At 39.5% G+C, this 27,439-nt stretch overlaps 1 protein-coding gene across 1 annotated transcript in view; it reads left to right on the forward strand.

The window, feature by feature from the left end:
* Sycp2l (synaptonemal complex protein 2 like) overlaps positions 1-27,439 on the forward strand; it is an 86,038-nt gene that overhangs the window by 22,504 nt on the left and 36,095 nt on the right. Inside the window, exons 12-21 of the mRNA XM_078020537.1 lie at positions 1,257-1,296; positions 1,761-1,843; positions 2,928-2,985; positions 3,081-3,165; positions 7,767-7,815; positions 10,513-10,660; positions 11,236-11,285; positions 13,478-13,604; positions 23,672-23,745; positions 23,909-23,978. Of these exons, the coding sequence (XP_077876663.1) occupies positions 1,257-1,296; positions 1,761-1,843; positions 2,928-2,985; positions 3,081-3,165; positions 7,767-7,815; positions 10,513-10,660; positions 11,236-11,285; positions 13,478-13,604; positions 23,672-23,745; positions 23,909-23,978 (784 nt within the window). The remainder of the gene's footprint in view (positions 1-1,256; positions 1,297-1,760; positions 1,844-2,927; positions 2,986-3,080; positions 3,166-7,766; positions 7,816-10,512; positions 10,661-11,235; positions 11,286-13,477; positions 13,605-23,671; positions 23,746-23,908; positions 23,979-27,439) is intronic.

A 27,439-nucleotide genomic window follows, 5' to 3' on the forward strand; every position in this document is an offset into this window, starting at 1 on the left:
CCAACCACTCCCTGTCTTGCCCCATGGAATAGTCTATGCCTCTTCTAGATTGCTGTGGTTTTTTATCTTGTGACTCTAATGCTTCCTACATATGTACAGGAGCAAGAGCCTTTCTCCATCAGCATCCTAGCCGGTAGGAAGGCAAGACATCTGTGACAAGAGTTCACAAAAGTGGATTATATAAAATGTTGTAGTGATGGCCAGTAGGGCATTAAGAGGCCAGAGGTTTGACGGGAGAAGTCTTGGGCCAACTTCCTTTTACGTTTGAGCTGCACAGGCAGGCATTTGATACAGGATGGAGTGCTCTGCGAAGAATTTCCAAAGACCCCGTGAAAAGACGATCTCATGGGAGAAAATGAGAAACGGACTCAATAAAATTAACCCTTTCATTCTGTTACGTGATGAAGGGGTCCAGGCTTGCCTTTACTTATGGAAAACATCAAAATGTTTCCACATTTTGCAAAATGAGTCAAATGTTTTGGGAGAAGAGTCAGGGTATGTGTGAGATGAAGCCCCTGGACAATGAGCCCCTGTGAGGAAGGGATGGGTTTGGAGGATCCTCTGTTGGGGGCCTCCCTGCAGACTCGTCTCTAGAGACTCGATCCCTAAGTGAAGCAGGGATTAGAAGATTCCCAGGGCGTGGACTTGGAGAAAGGAGAGGGCATGGTCTTAGTAGGTTCTCTCGAGCCATAACTGAGTACTACAGACTGGTACCTTGTTCTGGAGGCTGAGGAGTCTAAATTATATGGCGCGGGTCTTCGCCCAGCCTCTAGGGAGGGCCTTCCCCTTGTATTCTAATATGCTGCAGGGTGTCATCAGGCCGGATAGAGCCAGTGTGCTGGAGAGAACCCCAGTGTTTCTAACACAGCCACTGCTGTGCTACCCATCGGCCCAAGCCTGGCTCAGTCCATTCATGAGGATGGAGCTCTTGTGGTCCCACCTCCCAGAGGTGTCACACCTCAGCATTGCTGCACGTAGGACCAGGTTTCTAACAAGTGTAACCACAGGAGAGTGTGGTGGAGAGCAGGGTAATGGTCAGCCAGAGCTGGTCCTGGAGGGAGGGTGGTACAGAAAGCTGGAAATGGTGAAAAGCTCCTTCAGGAGAGGGCCAACTGAAGACGAGCTGCTCCTCATTGATACATGTTCTGTGTTCCAATGTTCCTAGCTTTAAGTTTTCCTTTCAAAGTTTTTTTTTTCCTGTTTATTTTTAAGGCCACTGCTTTTAAAGGTCCTGTGGCTTTTGGCTTGCATTTCAGATGTTGCCCGACCAGATGAAAATATCCTCGGAACTTCCTAGTAAGTTTGAGAAAGCGGAGCGTGAGATTCTCCCTAGCCAAGAAAGTGCGACAGGTATTTTGAGAAATAACAACTTTCTGACTCTGAGTTCTCTATAAAAGTGCGGACGACGCCTTATTGGGAAGGAGTCTCGGAAAACCTGTGGTTATAGAAGTAGTAAGAGTTTGGAGGAAGAGCTGCTGCAGACTTCCCATCATTCCCCACCTGATGGCGCCCCCTGTGGGTGGGCTGGGATGGTAAAGAGCAGATGCTGGGCGGCAGGAGGAGGGCCTAAGGGGGCTCTGATCCCATCTCCCTTGAGCTTCTTGCCACGTGCCCAGATTGCTCATTTGAGGTCTGAGGTAGTACCTTGCTACCCAGTCGTGCCAGAGGATGGTGGAGGAGCAGAGGTGCACGTTCCTTGGAGAGCATGTGGGCCTCATGCGTGGTTATTATTTTAATTGTCATTTTCTCCACATGAGTAGAACATGCTGAGGAATCCACCAACCTGGCCGAGCTCATGAGTGCTGGAGATGACCGTCACCTGAATGGCCAGTCTGAGCCTCCCGTGAGTTCGCAGAGCTGGGGATAGGTTCTGTTCTGGGTCCAGAAGGAAGCTGGGATGGGTGCCAAGCCTCCTGATGACCAGGCCATTTGCTCCTGGTCAGCCATCTCCTGATGCTCCCTTTAGATGATTGTTGTCTGCTGAGTCTGTGTGTGTTCTCCTTCAGCTCAACTCTGCTCTCCTAAGAAAGGCACGACTCCACTAGCCTCTGCCCGACTCATTCATTTGGGACCTGGAGACTGTGTCTGGAATAGGAATCCAGAGTTTGGAGTTAGACATGGGTCTTCACTTACTAGCTGTAGGAACTTGGAAAAATTCATATTAGTGCCTTTGGGGCATCCCATCCACAAAATGCATTTCATAGGTATGGCCTTCCTAGGGTTTAAAAATGGTACTAAGTTATGGCTAGAGAGGACCAAGGAGTTCTGGTGTGCTGGTTCACAGTAGGATGACAATAGATAGCACTGTACCTTTCAAGAATCCAGAAAAAAAGGATTTCGAATGTTTCTACCATAAAGAAATGGTATTTGAGGAGATAGACATGTTTGACTAGATCTGAACATTACACAACGTATACGTGAATCAAAACAGCAGATGACACGCCTTCAGCCTACACATTTTTAATGTTTTAATGTGCCAGTTAAAAAGTAAATTTAGAAAAGATTTCATGGAGCCCCTGGTTTGCAAATTTAGTTATCTAGTTCATTCCTCACTTTCTTACCTGAATGCATCACACTGCAGCGGGATGGTGGAGTCACAAAACAAAAACAAACCCAGAGACCGTTTTCCCCAGTGAACTCTCATCTTTTCAGTAGGCTCCTTGGGAAGTCATACACATGTCCCAGCAGCTGATGCCGTCTGTCTTCCTGCTGCCCTGTGTGTGCTGTTTCTTTGGTAGTGGCAGATCCTTTCTTGAGATCAGAGGTGACCTTTTAGGAAGAGCCAACAGTCATTGGGAGCCATGCTTCATGAATAACGAGCCTGATACTTGGTGGATATGCTCCTTTTAAGATGTGTGAAGTAGTTTCAATAGACTTTCAAAAGGGGGGCTTCAGAGAGATCATAAGTTATTTTTTTTTCCCTGCAGCACAAAAATACAGCTGATAATTCACCAGAGAAACTGAAACTGGATGACACCCAACAAGGTCTGATATGTCTTATCTGTCATAAGACCTGAGAGGTCTATTTAAATGTTTATTCAGGATGCTTAGCACTTCTTGGTTTTGCTTTTTCTCCTTAGAAGTTACCTCAAAACATGAGTGTTCTTCAGATGCACAAGAACCATCCGTTCCAATTCAGGCTCCTAAATTATATAACAAATCTAGGTAAGTCATTTTCTTTTTCAGTTTTATTGTTCTTAATAGAACATACTAATTGTACATATTGAGGCACAGTGAAAGTTTTATAACTGTATCACGGAATGATCAAATCATGGTATCTAGCATATGCACATAAAACATCTACCACTTCTTTTTGGTGAGAACATTCATAAACCTCCTGTAGTTATTTTAAAATATGCACCACTGGGAGCTGGGGTTGTGGCTCGGCGGGAGAGTGCTCGTCTAGCATGTGTGAGGCGCTGGGTTCCATCCTCAGCACCACATAAAAATAAATAAATAAAAATGTAATGTGTCCAACTACAACTAAAAACACATAGAAAAATGTGGCCTATAATATTAACTATCGGCACCCAACTGTGCTGTAGCCTCCAGAAGGTGTTCCTCATATTGGCTATAGTTTTGGCCAATCTCTCCCCAACATCTCTTTCCCTTTACCCATCCCCTTGCCCACCCCCACCACCTCCACCTCTGATAACTATTATTTACCTCTATTTCCAGGGTGGTTTTAGGGTCCACACGTAAGTGAGATCAGCAGTGCTTATCTTTCTCTGCTAGGTTTATTTCACATAACAGAATGTCCTCCATGTTTTGAAATTGATAGAATTCCATCTTCTTTTATGACTGACTACTATTCCATTGTGTATCTCACCACATTTTCTTCATCTGTTTTTCTCTGGATGGACACAGGTTGAGTCCACATCTTGGCAATTGTGAAACTAAAAACTGTGCTAATTATTGTATGTCAGTACTAAAAGTTAACAGTCTAGGTTTTGCCCCCTTTCCTGCCTCCGCCCACCTCATTCCAAGGAGAAAGCATTTTGGGAAGTTCTCTGAGTTGGCAGATTCTCCTGGACCTGTAGACCTCTGCTATTATCTCTAGGGTATCTTTGATGTACTTTTCTGCTGCAAAACATTGAATCTGAGATTGAAAAAACATTCAATATACGAAAATCATTTTCACTATTAACCAAAAATTGAAATAAAAGGCAATATAATTCACAATAATATTAAACATATGACATACTTGGGGATTAGCTTAACAAAAGATTTACTTTAGCCTTATTTACTTTTATATTAGGGGATTTAACCCAAGGGTGTTTTTTTTTTTTTTTTTTTTTTTTTAAACCACTGAGCCATGTCCCCACCCATTTTTATTTTTTAAGACAGGATCTCACTAAGTTGCTGAGGGCCTCGCCCAGTTGCTGAGGCTGGCCTCAAAGTTGTGATCCTCCTGCCTCAGCCCCCCCCAAGCCACTGGGATTACAGGGGCATGCCATCATTCCTAGCAACAAAAGATTTGTAAGATCCATTCGGTGCCCCACAAGCAGAAAACTACAGAATGTTGAGAGAAGTTTAGGTAGGTAGGTAGAGAGATACACTCTTGGCATATTTCACTGTTTATGAGATGAAAAGATCAATCTTAAGATGCAAGTTCTTCCCACATTGATCTAGGGATTCAATATAATCCCCAGTGAAAATCCCAGCAGCCTTTTTTTAAAAAAAAATTACCAACTATTTTTGAATTTCATGTGAATTTTAAAGGACGTGGGAGAGCCAAAACGAATTTCAAAAAGAAAGTGTGAGGGTTTACACACTACCTGGTTTCAAGATTTACCAAAAAATCAAGAGTGTTGGTAGTGGCATAAAGATAAATAAAACAGACAAGTCCAGAAATAGGTCTGAATATATGTGGACAGTTTGTCTTTGCATTTCTGTTGTAGATAATGAAGCAGGGAAAGGGTAGGTGTTTCAACATATGTTACTACAACAGTTGAATACTATGTGTAAGAAAATAAATGACCTTTCTTCTTCACCATCCATAGATCAGAGACCTATATGTAAAAACCACTTAAAGAGAAATATTTTTAAAAAACTTCAAAGATTTCTTAGATATGACACTAAATGCATATTCCATACAAGAACACGTTGATGAATTATACTTCATTGATGTGAAGTAGGCTCTTCATCAGCCACTCTTGGAAGAAAGGAGAAACAAGCCACACACTTGGAGAAGATATTTGTAAAAGACTTGAATGTGGAATATACTGATTATCAAACTTCAATAGTAAAAATACAACTCAGTAAAAAGAGAGGCAAAAGATTTAAACAGCTATTTCACCAAGGAAAATACACAGCAGAGAAACACATGGGAAGTTGTTCAGTATTATTAATTATTAAGGAAATGTCAATTAAAGCTGCAAGATGCACTGCACTATTAGAATGGCTGTCTGCATCATGAGTTTGTGACTATGTAGGCTCCTGGAACTTTTATATTCTGGTATTTTCCTAAAATGTTATACACCCACCCTGTGGCCCAGGTATTCCAATCCTAGGTGTTTCCCCAAGAGATATGTCCATTCCTTTGCATGGAGATATACTGACATGAGTGTTTGACAGCTTTCTTTGTAATGGCTCCAAATTAGAAACTCGGATGTCTTCGATAGACAATCTGTACCAGCATGTGTTTATTCATTTATCTTTTATCCAAAATGTCTGGAACTAAAAGTGTTTCATATTTCAGAGTTCTCTGGATTTGAGAATATTTGAACATAAAATGAGAGATCCTGGGGATGGGATCCAAAGACTAAACACAAATTTATTTTTCATATATAGCTTATACATATGTCCTGAAGGTAATCTCATTCAATTCTTTTTTTTAAGAGAATTTTTTTAATATTTTAATTTTTAGTTTTCGGCAGACACAACATCTTTGTATGTGGTGCTGAGGATGGAACCCGGGCCGCATGCATGCCAGGCGAGCGCGCTACCACTTGAGCCATATCCCCAGCCCTCATTCAATATTCTTAGCACATCAGTCACCAGTGATTTGACTATGACCTGTCACTTGAGGTCCAGTGTGGAATTTTCCATGTGTAGCATCATATTGACTCTCAGGAAGTTTTGGATTTTGGAGCATCTTGGGCTTCCATGTTAGGAATCTCTGCCTGTATATCCACACAATGAAATACTATGCAGAAATAAAGGAATGAGCTATTGACATGAATGTGACATGAACGAATCTCAAAATAATTATGCCCAGGGGAAGAAATAAGAAAATGTGCATATTGTATACTTGAATTTACATGAAATTCTAGAATATGCACACTAAGCGCAGTGGATGAGTGGTTGGCTGGACATGATGGTGCATATGCAGTGTTGTATAGCAAATCTCTAGAAGGTACTCATTTTGAACAACTGAAACGACACCTATTTAATAGGAACTCTGCATTTCCCTTCTCCCCCAGCCCCTGGTAATTGCCATCCTGCTGTTTCTATAAGCATGACTATTTTGGATACTTTGTGTGTTTGGAATTGTGTGTAGTACTTGTGCTTTTGTGATTTGCTTGCCTTAGTGTAATTTTCCATGTTCATCCATGCCATTACCTATGGCTGGATTTCCTTTTCTAAGACTGAGTAGTATTCAAGTGTGCGCATGTGTGTGTGCATGCGTATGCTATAGTTTCTTTATCCATGGATAGTTGGGTTGTTCACAAATTGTGTTAGTCAGCTTTAGGATACTATAATAAATGCCTGAGATTTTTCAACTTAAAGAGAAGAAAGGTTTTATTTTGGCTCACAGTTTTGGAAATTACAGCCCATGGTTGGTTGACTGTTGCTTTGGGGCCTGTGGCAAAGGACATCATGGAAGGAGCATGCAGCATCGACAACTGCTCATTTCATGGTGGCTGGAGAACAAGAGAGGGGAAAGGACTGGGATCCCCAAATCACTTTCTAGGGCACGCATCTAGTGACCTAGCTTCCTCCCACAAGGTCCCACCTCTACCACATCCCTAGCACCGCAGCATGTTGAACAAGCCTTTAACCTGCGGGCCTTTGGGGAGTACTTACCCAAATCATAGCATATCTCCTGGCCATTGTGGATAACACTGCAACGAATATTGAAGTGCAGGCACTTTCTGATCTCGGTACCTTTTGGACGTACACTTTGTAGGACTGCTGAATTACATGGTAGTTCTATTTTTATTTGGGGGGAGTACCTCCATACTGTTTTCCATGGCAGCATCCCTCTTTATTCACATCGTTATTTTTACAGTAACCTTACATCCTAACGCTCATCCGTAAAATAAAAATAATAGACCACATGGCTGATAAATGAATAGTCAAAATATAGAAGGAACTCCTACAACTCAACAGCAGCTAATAATAATAATAATAATCCAAGTAAAAAAGTGGGGAAAAGGCTTAAGTAGACATTCTCCAAGGAAGACCTACAGATGGACAGTCGGCTTAGGGAAGATGCTCAATGTGCAGCATCTGTTTAAAGCACCCAGGGGAGGGTGGAGGGCCAGGCTGGAGGAACATTCTGCAGCCTTGCTGCTGGCTGGCCCCTTGCCAATCCTGCTTGGCCTTCCTCTTCTCTGTGTGCCTTGGACAAGAAACTCAGCAAAGTTTATTTTCTTATAGTCGTTGTCTTCCAGAGGAACAGACTGCAAAATAGAAGCCAGTCTGCAGGACGGATGCTCCCCATGCACAGGGTTCATAATCGGGCAAAAGGCAGTGGAGTAAGGGAAGGAAGAGGGGTGATGGTCCTACCGGTTCCATTCATTGGATCTCTTTTATTTTAGGGAAGATCCTGCTTTCCAGAGTGGCAGGAAGCAAAGGAGAAGGATGTCGGTAATGTAATAACTTTGATTATTTTAAAGTAATAACTCCCCAGATTTCATTTACTTGCATGCCACCTATAAAATGTGCCATAGCATGACTCCTGGTTATCTGTTTATCTAAACTAACTTAAATTTATTTTAAAAGAAATTATTTCAATTTTAAATGGAAAAGCAGTGTTCTAGCAGATAGTGCTTGAAAATCGCCAGGTCACCCTGTGGGCTCTGAAAAGGCCCATCGGCCATATCTAGGATCATCAGTTTGGACAGATTAAGTGAGCCCAGTCAAAAAACTCAGCAGAAGGTAACATTGGTCATGTTAAATCTCAATTGTTTGCAAATAGGTAGTGGACAATTTGAAGGTAGATGCTCTCAGTCACTCCTTTGCCTCTGTAGTAAGTGCTCATTTAACAGAAAAGAGCCCGCTCATGTTAGCTGGGACATGGTAGACCCTCTTTGTTCCATGGCAACAGAATCAGGTGAGAGTGGCATCTCCGTGGCCGCTAGCACTTAAGTGCACAGCCAGAGAGCTCTCCCAAAAATGCACCCTGGGGCTTCCCCTCTTAAAAGCTTTGTCTCCCTTTTTTTTCCCCCCTAAATTACATTAGGCCTCTTCTTACTTTGCTATATATTTTTAAAAGTCTTAAGCACTCAAAACTTATCCCGAGTAGATCAGACCTGTTAAAGAATCAAAATGTCTCGCTGAGTCAGCATTGCTGAATGGCATGCCTTATGTCTGTGCCAATGACATCTATTCAAGTGCCACCATTGGTGGCTGTTTGCTTTGGGAAGCACAGTGCTAAGTGTGGTCCATGTTCTCCTTTAAAACATAAAGAGCAAGATGCAGAGAAGCCAGGCTCATGAAAGTTCCTGTTGGAAATCACCTTCTCTAACCAGTGTAGGTGCCCGTCCATGGATTCAAGGCCAATATGTAGTGTATGTTCTCAACAAAATACGGTTCAGCCTCACGGAGGGAAATCCTGTCACTCCTGGCAGCTTGGGTGAGCGTGAGGAACATTAGGTTGAGTGAAATAAGCCAGGCACAGAAAGGCACATCCTGGGTGGCCTCACTGTGTGGAATTTTTAAAAAGTCAAACTCATGGAAATAGGGAGGGAAATGATAGACATCAGGGGCCAGAGGTGTTGGAGAGAATATGGATCAAAGGATACAAAATTTCAATTAGACAAAAAGTAGGCCTGTCTTATATCAAAATGACTATAGTTAATACAATTTAAGTATACTATGTATTGTTATGAGAATTGGTTTTAGGTGTGCTCATTTTTAAAAAGTATGTGAGGTCATGCGTGTGCTAATTAGATTTTAATTCTTATAGAGTGGATTCATATATCAGAACATCATGGGGTGCACCAGACATATTCACGAATTTTGTCAGTTAAAAATGACCCCTACAAAATGCTGAACCACGAAACATTTTAAGGGAGGAGTAATTGAGTCTTACAAATGAAATTATTTGGTAACTGGGCAATTAACCACCCTCACCCCTGGGCCATGGTGGTGATATCACAAAAACTGACATTGGTTCAGTTCTAACCTGGTTGTGGCCTCTGCGTTTTGTCATTTGAGATGGTGGATATATCCTCCAGTGGGTGATGCTTCCTGTTTGAGAAGACTGAGATGCTTTTTACCAGTTACTGTGTTGGGATCCTTCAGAATCCCCCCTTACCGCAGATGGGAGCAGATGGGAATGGTTGTTGCGGCTGAGTGGCGGGTCCCCGGAAAAGCAGAGTGGTTTGGGGACAGAGCCCCTGGAGGTACCCAACACGGATCTCATATAGGGTGGGATTTTTTCTGTTAAAATCAAAACCAATTTTAAAATGGAGCATAAACATATTTTCATCATAGCATTTATTTTAGAAGCTCAAAAACTATAAAAGCTTTTTTAAACATAAATATCAAAGTACATTTGAATTACCAGAAAAGATCAAATTTATTCTATTTTTTTTAGTAATGATTCTTTTTTTTTATTGGTTGTTCAAAACGTTACAAAGCTCTTGACATATCATATTTCATACATTAGATTCAAGTGGGTTATGAACTCCCATTTTTACCCCAAATACAGATTGCAGACTCACATCGGTTACACATCCACATTTTTACATAATGCCATATAAGTAACTGTTGTATTCTGCTACTTTCCTATCCTCTACTATCCCCCCAAATTTATCCTAAATCACTAACCTATTATAGTCTAGTCTTAGTTTCAAAATGCTTTGTTTTCTATAGAAATGATCCTCCTGGTTGGTTTCAGTTCTTCTAAGGCATAGAGAACCAGGTCTTTGCAAAATAAAAAGGGGTGTGTGTGTGTGTGTGTGTGCGTGCGTGTGTGTGTGTGCATGTGAGCTTGTGTTTACACATATGTGAACTTTGTTTTGTTGTTTGAGTTTATGCTTTGAAATTGGCCAATATTCGGTGCATTTGCTTTTGAACAGCTAACATCTCTTCAAGTGCAGATACTTGATTAAAAATTATGTGTCACCCTCTAGAGCAGCAGCAGGGTTGGAACTCACTAACGGAATAATTCCTTTTTCTCTCCCTTCTGCACATTTTTATGATGGGAGAGAGCCACGTCTTCCAGAAGGACTTCTTTCTCTGATGCCTTGATTAATATGTGTGTAGTAACAGGATTAACTGTACGTCAAGGGCACTGGCCCCCCTTGGCCGGTTATTTAGCCTCTGTGTTTGTAAAAGTTTAATTATAGGAAACATCTTTTCTCGGAGAGTAATCAAGATTCCAGTTCTTCTACCAGTGAACAGTCTTGGAGCAGTAACCACAAAAGGAAATCCCTAAAGCCATATTCTAGTAGGAGTAAGGCTAGAGTCAGAAGCGGTTTAAGAGGTACCTTTGCTTGTCATCTTTTGGGTCACTTCTCAGATCTTTCGGCAGGTATTGTTTTTTTTTTTCCAGTGTGGGGGATGGTAATAAAGAAACATGATTATGGGGCCCCCCTTTCCCATTTTACAATCACACCGGAAAGGAAAAATATATGTACATGAAACAAAGAATATGGAGTTAACTAGAAGATATTAAAAGTCAGGAGTTGAGCTGGGGGGACCTCATAAGAGCTAGAGGCACTTTCAAGTACGAGGTGGGTAGGACTTGAACTTAAGCCTTGGGAAAGGAGTGGGGTGTGAGGAGCTGAGAAGGGGAAGATTTTTTAGGTAAAAACCACCAAAATGCACCCAGGAAGTGAGGGTGACCTTCAGGGAAGGAGTTTGGAGCAGGAGTTCACACCAGGTGGTGAGGAACAAGGGGGAATCATTGCAGAAGTATTGAAGAGCAGACGCTCGAGCAGGTGCTCAGAAGTGGGAATAGCTCTAGCAGTGGCCTGTGTCGTTAGAGGGGGAAACGAGCCTCTGTGTGTCTCATAACTAAATGTACCCACTGTATGCTTATTTCCTTTTGTTCTTTAGTCTTGCCACATTTCCTTTTCAGTAGTGGCAGTGACCATGAGAAAGATCAAGTAAGTAAATTGTGTTGGACTGCCCTGGGCCCTCATGGGTTACACAACTTTTTTTTTTTTTTTCCCCTCAAAATACTCCAGCAATATGAGAACGATGAACCAGAAGTTTGCCATTATGTCCACTTCTGCCAATAGAAACGGCAAGAATCGTGGTGGTGCACACCCGTAATCCCAGCTACTGGGAAGGCTGAGATGGGAGGATTGCAAAGTTGAGGCCAGTTAGGCCAACTTAGCAAGACCCTCCCTCCATAAATAGAAGAGCTGGGCATGTCACTTAGTGGTGGAGTGCATCTGGGTTCAGTACTGAGTACTGCAAAAAAAAAACCCCGAAAACCTATAAGGGCTTCCAAACATTGAGTATGAATCATAGGTAAAGATTAGGATCTTTTTTTTCATTGTTTCAAAATATTGTTAAATATTAATATAGGATACCAAAAACCTTGGCTATTCTGAATTCCCACAGATATTTGCTCTTTTGAATTTGTTTTGAAGTAAACTTGGTTTAATTCCTCCTATAGTTTTCAGTTTCTTATATTTCTTATATTGCTTCTAAAGCTTTTTTCACCATATAAATCTTCATTTTGCAAGTGGTTCACGTGCCTTCAGGCTTATGTAAATATTGAACAAACCCTTGGGGTTTTTAAATTTCACTTATCCTTGTTTTATACCAAGGAGTTAAAAGTATGGATGCCAGTGTCCTCTGGACCAATTGAAAACCACATTTTGCCTCTTGTCAGCTGAGTTATTCTTTGCTTAGTGGTTGGTTTTTGTCTGTCATGTGAGGGGTGTATAGACTACAGAGTCCGAGAGCACGGACATAGGGTTTTAGGAGGGGCCACTGCTGTGGTTCAGGCCTCCGTGGCACCCTGCCTGCTGGTGCAGAAACTCAATACACTGCAAGTGCTCTGGTCGCAGCTGCAGCTGCATGCTTCACTTAGTACATGTTGATTCTCAAGTCATTCAGGATAGAGTGTAAACTTTTGAGCCAGAGTAGGTACTGTTTTCCCTTGGAATCCATGAGGGATGGGTTCCAGAACTCTTTGGTGACCAAGATCTATGGATGCTCAAGTTCCTCATAAAATGGCATAGTATTTACTTATCTAGGCATATCCTTCTGTATACTCTAAATCATATTCGGGTTCCTCATAGTACCCAATGCATTGTAAACGCTATGCAAACAGTCACTATACTATCTGGTTCAGAGAATGGTGACTAGGGGGACAGTTGATGTATAGATTGAGTAAATGCAGTGTTTTCTTCAGTAGTTTTGACGGGCCATTGGTTGAATTTGTGGGTGTGGGACCCATGGATATGGAGGGCTGATTATAGTTGGTTATTTGTTGACTCATTCAACCCGAAATAATGAAATGGCCCAAAAGGATAGATTATCTAGTAAATATGGCTTTGGTTTTTAAATAAGCACCAAAGAAACATCATCGATTTAAGAATTCTTAAATCCAAGCTATGCAACTGGCAAAGTCTAGGCTGATGTTCAGTGAGGGTCTTGTGGACTTTCCACTTAAAACATATTTTCCTGTGTTGCAGTATAAGAATAATTATCTTAGTGGTTGGTTTTTGTCTGTCATATGAGGTATGTATAGACTGCATAGTTGTCAAACTTTTCTGTAAAGGGCCAGATAGTAAATATTTGGACACTTGTGAGTCATACAGTCTCTAGCAATAACCCAACTCTGTCTTTGTAGCCAGAAAGGTGCCATAGATGATAGGGAAATGCACGGCATACTGTGTTCTAATAAAACTTTATTTAGAAAAATAGACCGTGGGTTGTACCTTGCCAAACCCTGATTCAGAACAGTGGTTCTCAAATTCGAGTGGTTATCAGAAAAACTAGGATGACTTGTTAAGACAGATTTCTCAGTCCTATCCGCAGTGTTTCTTATTGAGTAGGTCATAGGTGGCACTTGAATATTTACATTTCTTTCATGTTCCTGTGTGTTGATGATGCTCTTGATCTGGACCACACTCTGAAAAGCACTGATTTAGAGTTTATCAGTTGAAGTATGACCTGTTTTTATAATTCTGAAATTTCCTGGTCTTTGGGTTTATTTTTGAATGCAGTAAATCCAATACCTAACTTCTTAAAAGGATATTGAAAATGTCTTGGGATTTTTTTGGATAAAGTTTTCAGTGGTTATGAATGCTCATACTTAACAAAGGTGTCATTATGTTAGGCTGAACTTCTGTCACCAGTACGGGGAGACATTGATAGGCAAAATGCCACACTTCCAAAAATTTCTGAAACTGAACCCCAGCGTAGCCCTGCCTTTTTAACTCCTGAAGATTCTACACAGAAAATAGGTAAGTGTATTTTTTGTTGTTGGTTTGTATAGACAAAAAGTTGTATTTGGAGACTGGTGGTTTGAAGCAAACCATTTTTTAAAAAGCCATGAAGGAAAGTGTTAGTTTGTGATGGCCTTTCCCTTTAATGTCTCCATTGGCAAAGGATGGGAGATATTTTGTTTATATTTTGCTTTGACATTTTAAATCAGATTACTCATAAGAATTGCCAGGTCTCCCTTTAAACATGCAGGAAAACTCAAGTGATGACCTAGAGCAGGAATTGATAAACTTTTCCCATAAATTATACTAATAGCAAATATTTTTGCTTCTTGAATGCATATGGTTTCTGTGGCAGCTATTTAACTCCACAGTTGTAGCACAAAATCGGGCACAGACAAGATTTAAACCAGTAAGCAGGCTTCTACCAAATGTTATTTACAAAATCGGATGCAAATTGGATTTGGCCTGGGGGTCAGGTTTTGCCAAGCTTTGTCTTGTAAGCATTACCATAACCCTCCCTGTATCTTATTGGAATTGTTTGTGTCTTTTTAAGTTCATAAGCTTGGGGATTTTTCTTTTGTTCACCTTTATCATTCTACAGTTTAGCTGCTGCCAGGCATATACTGGCACCTAGGAAGGCCTCTTAGCCTGGCTGCCACTCATAGAAATGAAACGAAATGGAAAAGGGAGAGATGAAGATGCAGCATGAAGAGAGAGAGGCAGTGAGACAGAAAGTTTGGGGAAAAGGAACAAACTGCAAAACAGAAAACAATTAACAAAAGGCCACAGTAAGTCCTTACCTATTAACAATTACTTTATTGTAAATGGAATAAATCCTCCAATCAAAAGAAAGAGTGGCTGAATAGCTTAAAGAAACAAGGTCCAATGACATGCAAGAAACTTACATTCGTCTTAAGGAAAAACAGACTGAAAATGAAGAGATGAACAAAGATACGCTCCATGTAAATGGTAACCAAAAGAGAGCAGAGGTGGCTATACTTAATATATACTTTCTGTCAATAATCTGTCATCGATCACAAAGATTAATGTATTATGTTATAGGGGTCAATTCAAGAAGAGGATTTAATAATTGTAAATATATAGGCACCCAGCATTGGAGCACCTAAATATGTAGAGCAAATATTAATAAAATCGAAGGAAAACCAACAGCAATACCATAGTAGTAGGGGACTTCAGAAACCCATTTTCAACAATGGGCATATCATCCAGAAAGAAAATCAGTATGGAAATGGTGGACTTGGATGGCACCGTGGAACAAGGGACCAAACAGACATACAAACATTCCATACAACAGCAGGTACACATTCTCAAGGGTTCACTGGACATTGTCCTGGATATATCTAATGTATGGCCACAAAACATGTCTTAACAAGTTTAAGAGGATTGAAATCATGTCCAGTATCTTTTCTGACAACAGTGGCACAAAATTGAAGTGTTAACGGGGAACTTTTTGGAAAATTCACAAGTGTGTGAACAGTAACATACTTCTGAATAATCAGTGGGTCAGAGAAAATCAAGAGTCTCTTGAGACAAAAGGAAATGGAAAAAGACTACACCAGACCCTATGGGATGCAGCCAAAGCAGCATTTAGAGGGAAGTTCATAAGGATAAAAGCCTACATTAACGACTGGGGCTGTGACTCAGTGGTAGAGCGCTCGCCTAGCACGTGTGAGGTCCTGGGTTCAATCCTCAGCACCACAAATAAACACATGAAGGCATTGTGTCCATATACAACTAAAAAATTCTTATTTTTTAAAAAAGCTTACATTAGGAAAAAAAGATGTCAAATGAACCAACTAATTCTACACTGCAAGGCACTAAAAATAGAATAAACGAAGACCAAAGTCATGAGAAGAGGGAAAATATTTATGAGGGCAGAAATAAGAGAAATAGACCCTAAGATAATTTAAAAGAGCTACAAACAAATTAGTTCTGTGACACTTGCCTGTAATCCCAGTGGCTCAGGAGGCTGAGGCAGGAGGATCACAAGTTCAAAGCCAACCTCAGCAAAAGCAAGGTTCTAAGCAACTTGGTGAGACTCTGTCTCTAAATAAAATACAAAATGAGGATGTGGCTCAGCAGTCCAATGGTCAAGTGCCCCCAAGTTCAATCCCTGGTACCAAAAAGAAAAGTTTTGTGAAAAGATAAAAGTGACAAACTTTGTCTTATCTAAGAAAAAAGGGGGCTCACATAAAATTAGAGAGTCAGAGAACATGACAACCGATACTACAGAAATACAAAGGATCATAAGATGCTGCTGTAGAAAATTATATGCCAACAAATTGGATCACCTAAAAGGAATGAATAAATTTCCAGACACACAAACCTACCAAGACTGAATCATGAAGTAGAGAATTTGAATAGATTCAAAGTAATGAGACCGAATCAGTAATCAGAAATTTCCCTTCAAAGCAAAGCCCAGGACATGATGGATATATGATTGAATTCTACCGAGCATTTTAAAAGAAATTAGCTGGTCTTCCTGAAACTGTTCCAGAATCCCTTGGAGAAGAGGGAACATTACCAAGTGTACTTTATGAAACCAGCATTACTCTGATACCAAAGCTATATAAAGACACTACAAGAGAAGAATATTACAGGCCAATGTTCCTGTATTATTCAGAAATCTCTATCAATATACAAGTCAATGGATTAAAACAGTACACTGAAAACACTGTGATCAAGTGGGATTTATCACTGGGATGTCAGGATGGTTCAACATATGGAACTAATAAATGGAGAAAACCACGTTAACAGAATGAAGGATAAAATCCTATGACCATTTCAAGAGATGCAGAAAAAGTATTTGGAAAAAAATTCAATAAAAATTAGATGTGTAAGGAATCACCTCAACATTTTTAAGTCAATCTGTGAGAAGCCCACAGTTAATATTGTATTCAGTGGTGAAAACCTGAAAATTTTAAGATCAAAGCAAGCAGCCTACTCTCACCACTTCTACTCAATAAAATTCTGCAAGTCCTAGTCAGAGAAATTGGACAAGACAGAAAAAAGGATCCATACCGGAATGGAAAAAGTTAACTTGTCACTGTTACCGAAAAACTCTTATATAGAGAGAACCACCAAACTTCTTCCACCAGAAATCTCAGAACTGTTAAACTGCTTCCCCTAGAAGTAAAATTATGGGATAATAAGATCAATATATAAAAATCCCTTGTGGTTTTTCCCCCTGTTTATTCCTGATTCAAATTGGCTGAAGAAAAGGCACTTATCACAACATTTTCCACAAAGATGAACTAAAGTAATAGATATATGGCTGCATTTTTGAGATGAGCATTGAGGAGAGACATTTAAAAGCAGCTAAAGACTGAAACCTGAAAGATTTAGAGACTTAAGAATAACAGTATAGTGAGAAAAATAAAATACCCTGGTATATGAGGGTCTGCAGATAGGAGTCCTGCTTACATGGGATAAGAGTGGAAAAAGTCCACTGGGTACAGTGGCACACACCGGTAGTCCCAGAGGCTTGGGAGGCTGAGGCTGAAGGATCATGAGTTCAAAGCCAGCCTCAGCAAAAGCGAGGTTCTTAGCAACTCAGTGAGATCCTGTCTCTAAATGCAATACAAAATAGGGCTGAGGATGTGGCTCAGTGGTTGAGTGCCCCTGAGTTCAATCCCCGGTACCATCTCCCACCAAAAAATAAAATAATAAATCCTAGAAAACTCAACCAGTATGGATGCTGACAATCCTAAACACTGAAGAGTTTCAATCCTCATGTGCTTGCAGCTCACTTAGACAAGTGATCTGAAATCTGCTCGGTAGCCTTGCTTTGGGAAAGGATCTCTGGTTATCTCCCTGTAACCCACCCCCCCCCCCCCAGTGCTGTAGCTAGGAGCCAGCTTGAGCAGTGATCAGTCGTCTGTCTGGGCTGCTCTAGGTGTCAGAACCTCCTGCGTATTCCTGCCTCCAGGACTCCACAGACACTCCACAACACTCACTTGTGGGTCACTGTCACATGACCCCTACACGGTACAGCAGAACAACTGTGACTGAAGTCCACTGGGTGCCCTGCAAGAGAGAGGTGTTGGGACAAGGAGGAGAATGGAGGACACTGCCTTCAAGAACCAAGAGGGTGGAGCCCTTGCCCTATGAGACTAAAGGTGTGGTCAGCTGCACAGGGACTCCTGCTAAATGCCAGGACTGCAGGCGGGCGCTCCCCCACCATACCGCATTCAGATGCCCAGTACTGGCAGGTTGGGGAGGGAACTACTAGTTCCGTCATTCAACACCCCTTCATAATAAAAGCTCTCAACAAGTGAGAGATGGAAAGATCCTGCCTCAACTACTAAAAGCTACATATGCAAAACTGTTGCCAACGTCATACTCCATGAGGGAAAGCGGAGAGCATTTCCTCTACGATCATGGACAGTACAAGTATGTCTTTTCATTGCTTTTATTTACATAGCAGAGCTTTTGGAAAGAAAAGGCATCCAATGTGAGGAAATGAAAATATCTCTGTAGGTATTATTCTATATGTAGAAATTCAAATATTCCACCAAGAGACTATTAGAATTGATAAACTCGGTAAAGTAGCAGGATGCAATGTCAACATAAAATATCTGTTTTCTATATACCAATAACAAAGTTCACTGAAAAAAAATAATGAAGGCATTTCTTCGTACTAGCTACAAATAAATAAAATATCCCAGGAATTAATCAAAGAAACAATCTCTCTACAGGAATAATCAGACAGATGAGAGAATTTGTAAATAGAAGATGAAAAGACTTTCCTTGTTCATGATTGAAGAATTGATAGCTTAAATGTCCAGATGGTCCAGTGCAATCTATAGATTCCATGCATTTTCCACCAAAATACCCATAAAATTCTTCACAGAACTAGAAAAATATAGTAACATTCATATGGAAGCCCAAACTACACTAAATAGCCAAAGGAATCTTTTAAAAATAGCAAATAATATATATTCCTGGATAAAGAAACTTATGATATCCATATCCACAAATGATTCAATTTAGTAAGGACTTTGTAGAAAGTACAATGATAACGTATGAGAGGTTTGAGTTACAGTGTAAGTATGTTATTTGTTGAATTCTAAAATACTCCAAAGGTGTTTTGATACAAACCTGTTTGGGATTAGCAGTGTACTTTCTGGCTAAATATCACAGAAGGGAGGATTACACATTTCTCCTCTAGTGATATATAAATACGACTGGTCTCCTTCAGTCTCCCCACGTTAGCCTTGTCACATGACCAAGTCTTCTGTTTAGACTTTATAAATCCTAAAGGTTCTAGTTCAGAAACAGCTTTCATAAACCAGCCTGGATAATTCCATCCATCTCTTCTGCGGTTGTAGAATTTGCATTCATCTTTTCAGCAGCTGTCATGGGGTTGACTGGCCTGCTACGCTGCAGGAGCAGTTGATAAGTGATGCAGATGTCAGGGGCAGTGTTTGGAATTCAGTCATCTTCCCTTGTCAGTGTTTTGTTCCTTAAATAACAATAAGGGTTGCTGAGTGCTGTGTGGAAGGTGTGATACTGGAGCAGCAGCATTTAATGTTCATGTGGGGAGCACTGAAGGACACCTCCTCGTGTCTTAGGAGGCAGAAGGTATTCACTCAATAGACAAAGAGGTTCACAACTTTTTCTTTGAGTGCATCAAACCTGGCTGGCTTCTTTCTTATTGTTAACTCCTTTGTTTCCAGCAAAAATAGATTCCATGTGTTTTCTTGTGAAGAATGAAACTGTATGCTACATTTGTTATTAATTTGGTTTTTTTTTAGCAAATCCCTGTCTTTTTTTAAAATAATTTCTTTTTTTAATTGTTGATTGTTCAAAACATTACATAGTTCTTGATATATCATATTTCACACTTTGATTCAAGTGGGTTATGAACTCCCATTTTTACCCCGTATACAGATTGCAGAATCACATCAGTTACACTTCCATTGATTTGCATATTGCCATACTCATGTCTGTTGAAAAATCTTCTTCATTTTGAGACTTGAGATCCTAAAGTTAGAACCCTCTTCTGAAGGTGAGAGAGATCCGTCTCCTGAAGCCCCTTTGGCTGTGATCCAGAAGCAGCTGCTTTGGCATCAAGGCTCTGAAACTGGGCCATGAACTTCCCTGTTCTCTTTGATTTCTGAAGCCTGGTCATCAGTTCATCCTTTGCCAGTGTCTTTTTTTGGAGGATGAAAGCCTGAGATCAGACAGCTCCGCTGGTTTGGACTCCTTGGCCACATTGTGGCAGATGGCATCATGGTAGTGGTAGATGTAACCAAAACAATCTTGAGCAAAAGAGCAAAGTTGATGGCATCAAGTACCTCATTTCAAGACATAGTACAGAGCAAGGTAATCAAAAAAAATGACATTGGCATAAAAATAGACACAGTGGAAAAGAGAGACCCCAGAAGTAAATCTATGCATCTATAGCCAGCTGATTCTTGACATAGGTCCCTGTCATGGGCTGGGTGAAGGAATGGCTTCCCAAGTTCACGTTTTGAAAGCCTGATTTTAGTGCAGTGAGGTTCAGAGGTGAGCTTTTAGGCAATGACGAGAGATGAAACCTCAGAAGTGGATTATTTCATTTGAGGGGGGTAAAATTTGGGTGGACTTCTGGGTGGTAACTGTAGGCAGGTGGGGTGTTGTTGAAGGAAGTAGGTCAAGGGAAGGGCATGCCCTTGGGGTCTGCATCTTTTTTTTTTTAACTATTATGTAGCTGAATAATTATTATTTTATGAAGGTTTATTGGTGCATATTATTTATACAGAACAGTGAGTTTACTGAGGCATGTTCGTACATACATATAATATGGTTCGATCAATTTCACTTTCCAGTACGTCCTCTTGCCCTTACCTTCTCCTTCCCCCATGCTCCCTACCTCTATTCTAGTGGTTTCCCTTCTACTTTCATGAGACCCATTTTTTCTTTCTTTTCCCTCTAACTTTCACAAATGAGAGAAAACATCATGACACTTGTTTTTTTCTGAATCTGTATTATTCAGCTTAACACCATACTTTCCCGTTCCATCCATTTTCCTGCAAATGCTATTATTTAATTTTTCTTTATGGCTGAATAAAACTCCATTGTATACATATACCACATTTTTTTTTTTTTACATTTTTCATCTGTTGATGGACACCTAGGGACAGGCAAAAATTTTCTGGCTAGACCCCGGAAGCCAAAGCAAAAAAAATGATAAATAGGATGACTTCAAACTAAAATGCTTCTGCACAGAAAAGTTAATATAGGAGACGACCCCACAGGATGGAAGAAAATGTTGACCAGTTATTCCTTTGATGGAGGGTTTTGTTCAGGACATCTAAAGAACTCAAAAACATAAAAATGATTTATTTTAAAAATGGTCAAAGAATATGAATAGACACTTATCCAAGGAAGAAATACAATTAGACAACAAATATGTGGAAAAAATGTCCATTAACCTTCAAGGAAATGCAAATCAAAATGAGGAACCGTCTTTCCTGAGTTAGAATGCTTGTGTATTTATATGTACATACATAATGTGTATATATACCATGTTTATATACAAAATTACAGTGAGGAGGTGGAGAAGTAACTTGTATGTGCTTATATGGTGATGGGAATGTAACTAGGTAGAGCCACTGTGGAGAAGCAGTATGAGGATTCCTCCAAAAATTAAAAATAGATCTACTGTATGATCCAGCTCTGCCACTCCTGGGAATATATCCAAAGGAATTGAAATCAACTTACCAAAGAGGTACCTGCATGCCCATGTTCGTTGTGACATTGTTCATAATAATTAAGAAATTAGCCCGAGTCTTCCTCAACAATTAAATAGTGGTATGTATACACCATGGTATTACTTTTGCAGAAAAATGAAATCCTGTTCTTTGGAGCAAAACGGATAGAACTGGAGGAACTTATGTTCAATGAAATGAGCCAGATGCGGACAGTACTATAGGTTCTCATGTAGGGAAGTTAAACATGTCAATCTGCAAGTAGAATAGTGACTACTAGGGATTGGCAAGGGTTCATGTTGGGGGGTAAGGTAGAAAAAGAATATTTCAGTTTGATCAGGGCATGCTATACTCATGTATGAAAATACACTGACCCCATTATTATATAATTATGCTAATCAATTTTAGTCTGTTCTATGTTCTAGTAACAAATTATCTGGAAAATGAATCAAGAATTATCCCATGTTAGTAGCATCAAAACAAATAAAACAGTAATGAATATAAACAAGTAGATGAAAGACCTGTGTACAGAAGTCTATAAGACATTGATAAATCAACACAAATGGAAAGATCTCTCATGTTCATGGATTGGAAGAATTAATTATTTTAAACACTTTTAGTTGTAGATGGACACAATACTTTTAATTAATTTGAATGTGGTGCTGAGGATCGAACCCAGTGCCTCACATGTGCAAGGCAAGCGCTCCACTACTGATCTACAACCCCAGCCCTTGGAAGAATTAATACTATACCATCTATACCATCCACAATCTATGGAGTCCCAGTAATCCTTATCAAAATTCCAATGGTATTTTTTTTTACCAAAAAATAAAAATCCCCAAATTTGTATGCAGTAGCAAAAGACTCCAAACCGCTAAAGCAATCTCGAGAAAGGGGAATAAACCTGGAAGAATCACAGATGTCAAACTGTAACAAAGCTATTGCTCAAAACTGGCGTGAACACAGACCTGCAGACCAATGGTAAGAGAACAGTTCAATAAGAAACCCATGCATATATAGTCACCTAATCTTTGACAACAGTGCGGAAAATACACAATGAGGAAAGTTTCTTCAATAAATGGTGCTGGAAAAATTGGACATCAATATACAAAAGAGTGAATAAAACCCCTCAAACCATATGAAATATTAAAATGGATTATAGACTTCAATATTGGAGGCTTTAAAGAGAAATGGCTCCTTTACATTAGTCTTGGTAGTAATTTTAATATTGCCAGCAAAAGCAAAAATAAGTGGTACTGCAAAAAACTTCAAAGGAATCAACCAACAGAATGTAGAAAATTTTAAAATACATAAGTAACTAAATAGAAAAAAAAGGTAGAAAGGCAAAATGCTTAAACACTTTCCCAAAGAAGACATACAAATGACTGACAGATGTGTGGAGAGATTCTCAGTGGCACTAATCAGGGAAGCACAAATCAAAACCACAACGAGCTATCACTTCATGCTTGAGGATGGCTACTATCAAAAAGACGAGAGGTAACAATTGTTGGCAAATGTAGAAATGGAAACCCTCAGTACACTGGTGGTGGGAGTGTGAATTGGTATGACCCAGGAATTCCACTTGTGGGTATCCAAAGGAAATGAAATCAGTATGCCAAAGAAATAGCTGCACCATTATTCACATTAGCCAAGATATGGAAACCATCCAAACACCTGTCAATGGATAAATGGAAGGAAAAAATGTGGTATAGATCCATCATGGAATATCATCCCATTCCACAAAGGAGGAAGAAATCCCACCATTTGTGACAACACGGATGAACTTTGAAGGACGTCATGCTCAGTTAAGTTAGACCACACAGCATTCATTCGTCTGGCTCATTTATGTGTGGAATCTACAAAAGCCAAACTCATAGAATCAGAGTAAAATGGTCGTTGCCACGCGGGTTCGGGGGAATGGGAAGATGCTGATCTAAGCATACAACCTTGAAGCCGTGAGATGAACAAGTTCTGCAGACGGAATGTGCAGCATAGGTGCTGGCGGAGGTGTTAAGTGTGATAGCCGTTGCTCAGTGTAGATGTCAAATCATTGCACCCAAGAGGTAAGGAGCAAGTAAGGGAGGCAAGCAAAGGAAGAGAAGAATCTCCAGGGTGAGGTGATAGACTCCTTGCCCATATTGGGGGCCAGATGGGCAGTTAGTGAAGTGTGATCTAGTTGAGGTCCTGGACTCTTCATCTTATCTACAGTGATCTACAAACCTCATAACATACGTACCCTGAAAAATGCAAACATTGTTTTATCTAGGACTGTGTACCCATCTTTTTATTATGTGATTTAATATAGAGTAATAGTGAGATGTTATTTCTCTAATTGTTTATTCACTTGAAACTCTTTTCTCTAATACTCAGAATTCCCAAGTCCTCACCCCCTGAGTGATCTCTCTTCCCCAGAGCACTCACAAGTTGAAGAAAACGTATCTCAGGTACCATTCAGTTATTCATCTGCTTTTCTAGAATTAGAAATGTATTTGCATAACATACTGGCTTATTATTTTTTTAAGGGATAGTGTGGCACTATTTCTTTGCAATTTTATACATGTCATACATAAGTATATACACACACATTTTTTTTTGTTTGCATTTTAGACTGTGAACCAAGAGTCGTTAATGGAAAATACTAGCTTCAAACATAAGCTGCAGAACTTGGAAGACAGAGGTAAGAGAACTATAAATCTTCCAGGATAAAGTTAAATTAATCTGGGTGGTTCTTCACGTTGCAGCAGATAATAGTCACTTTACAGATTGACTATTGTCAGGCCACGGGGTCAGCTGCTTACCAGCTCCAAACATTCATGAGGGTGAAGGGGGGAAATAGGGCTCCATCCAGGAACCAGAGTTTCTTGTGGCTGTGGAGAGAGAGTCTGAGTCCTGGGTCCCACTCACTGCCCTTCAGCCTCTGAGAGGACACAACGGGGGCACTTCTCTGAGATCCAGCCTGAGAATTTGTTTCACCCCCTTGTATGTAGGCTACTCTGCTTGTAAGAGATGTTTAAAAGATGCAACCAAGTTATTAAAACTTCTAAATTCATTTTATCATGCTAACAGTGATGGAAGGTTCCCACACTAGTTCTCAAGGTCATATTAGTGTAACAACTCACTAATATATGAATACACATGTTCACACAATACCATGCTAATATATATACCTAGCTGTTCTTCATGAGGTTTCTTAACTACATGTTAAATATCAACATTTCAATTCATTATAAATTACACGTAGCATATTCAGAATATCCACACGACAAATACTTGTGAATATCTAGTTTTAGAAATGGGACATTACTATTACTTCTAAACTTGTGGTATGCACCACCTGAAATCCATTCCACCCTTTTCTCTGACCAGGGGCATTATCTTTTGTTGTGTGTGATTCCACTGCTCTTAATTTTAAATTTTTGCATTAGGAAAAAAACATTATGCATATGCAGAAGAGATTGTGAAGCATGTGTACAGTTCAGTGAATGATTGTCAGATAAACACTTGTGCAGCCACAGCTTAGACTGAGGACTAGAACATCAGCTTAGAATCTTTCCAAATTGAGTGATTCTCTGTTCATTTCCTCCATCCCTCCTAGGGGTAGCGACTGTCCTGAATTGTGTGAAAATCCTTCTGCTCTTTTGTGATTTTTATTCTTTTTTGTATGTACCCCTAGGTAACATGTAGTTTAGCTTTATCTGATCTGAAAGGTAAACAAATGAAATTATGTTGCGTCTATCTTGTATGGCCTATTCTTTCTGCTTGGTCATTCTTAAGATCCATTTATGCTGATGGATGTGTGTGAAGTATATTACTCTTCATCACAGTTTAGCATTCAGTTACATGAATATGCCATAGGCACCATCCCAGTACTGTAGGATGTTTGCATTTTGAAGTTTTGGATGGTTTTAGATAAAGCCATTCTTAAGAATCATACACATTTTTCCTGATAAATATATGAAAGTGTTTTCTCCAGATATGTTTTTAGGAGTAGAACTATGGGTTATAGTGTGTATATCTTTTCACAGTCTGAGAGGTGCCAAAATGCTATTCCAATGTAGTTGAATAAACTTGCTTTTCCACCAGCTTGTATGAGAGTTCTGTTGTTTCAGATCCTTGACAAGTATTTTAAAACTCTTGGTTTTAAAATTTTTCTCCTATGTTCGTTGAAGTTTTAATTAAAATATTCCTATCTACTGTTTATTAGATATTTGAATTTCCTCTTGTGTAGTGTCTAAAATGTCTGGATCGGTTGTCTATAGAATTGTCATTTTATATTGATCCCTAGGTGTACTTTATGTACCAGCCCTGCACATTAGTACCTAGTTAGAAATGCTGCTGTACACATCTCCCTTCACTTTGAGTTTTGTACATCTTTCTTATATGATGTGTTTATGATCTCTTTTGATAAAATTTTTAATTTTAGTGAATCCTAATTCACCAGTATTTTCTCTATGGTTAGTTATGTGAAGTTCTTTTCTACCAAAACTCAGATATCATATTCTGTTTAATAATACATCTAATGCTGTTAAGTACTGCTTTAGGTGAGTCTCTTAGGTATAATATTTGTTGTTTAATTTTAAATATCTTCCATTTTTATTTTTATTTTTTTATTGATTCAAAGGTTATTTAAATGATATTTCTTTTTTATTTGTACTTCTCTTTATTTCTACTATAAGAATTAGTTGCCATTACAATATATAATAGTGAATCAAAATGCATTCCAGAAAATGATAGAAGTTGAGAAAACCTGTTTCATAAAAAAAAAAAAAAAAAACCTCAGGATAGTCCCTGTTCATGAACTCACAAAACTTCCTAGCCTGCCTATTTGCTCAAGTATAGTGGTTCAAACATGTGAAATTGAAGTGACTGATGCCACTGTCAATGTCATATTGTGTGACATATCATAAATCCCAAAACATTCATCCGTTTATTCTTGCATTTATTCATTCTTTTGCTCAATGTTTGTTTTATTTTTCTTTTTTAAAAAATTTATTCTGATTTTTTATATATCACAGCAGAATGCATTTCAATTCATAGTACACATATAGAGCACAATTCTTCGTATCTCTGATTGTACACAAAGTAGAGTTGCACCATTTGTGTCTTCATACATATACTTAAGGCAGTGATTTCCATCTCATTCCACTGCCTTTCCTACCCCCATGCTCCTTCCCTTCCCCTCTCTCCCCTTTGCCCTATCTAGAGTTCCTCCATTCCTCCCATGCTCTCCCCCACCCCTATTATGGATCAGCATCCACTAATCAGAGAAAACATTCAGCCTTTGATTATTTGGGATTGGCTTCTTAGCATTATGTTCTCCAACTCCATCCATTTACCTGCAGATGCCATGATTTTATTCTCTCTCAATGATGAGTAATATTCCATTGTGTATATATAACACGGTTTCTTTATTCATTCATCTACTGAAGGGCAGCTAGATTGTTTCCATAGCTTAGCTATTGTGAGATGAACTGCTATAAACATTGATGTGGCTGCATAACTGTGATATGCTGAATTTTGTGTCTTTTGAGTATATATCAAGGGATGAGATAACTGGGTCAAATGGTGATTCTACTCCTATATATATATATATATATATATATAATTAGTTGTCAATGGATCTTTGTTTATTCATATGCAGTGCTGAGAATCAAACCCTGTGCTTCTCATATGCCAGGCGAGTGCTCTACCACTGAGTCACAACTCCAGCCCCTCCATTCCTAGTTTTTAAAGTAATCTCCAATACTGCTTTCCAGAGTGGTTGCACCAATTTTCAGTCCCACCAGTAACATAAGAGAGTACCTCTTCCCCCACATCCTTGCCAACACTTATTGTTGCTTGTATTCTTGATAACTGCCATTCTGATTGTAGTGAGATGGAATCTCAGTGAAGTTTTAATTTGCATTTCTCTAATTGCTAGAGAGGTTGAACATTTTTTCATGCATTTGTTGACCATTGTATTAAATGAAGTGCCTGTTCACTTTGCCCATTTATTGATTGGGTTATTGGGGTTTTTTGTTTGTTTTTCTGTTAAGTTTTTGAGTTCTTTGCATATCCTGGAGATTGCCATATATTTTATAAAAATTCTACCATTATTATATATTTTGTTGCCTTTCAAGACTTTAAAAATTGCTTTAC

Source organism: Ictidomys tridecemlineatus, chromosome 8 (genome assembly GCF_052094955.1).
Source record: "Ictidomys tridecemlineatus isolate mIctTri1 chromosome 8, mIctTri1.hap1, whole genome shotgun sequence".
In the NCBI taxonomy this organism is placed as follows: domain Eukaryota; kingdom Metazoa; phylum Chordata; class Mammalia; order Rodentia; family Sciuridae; genus Ictidomys; species Ictidomys tridecemlineatus.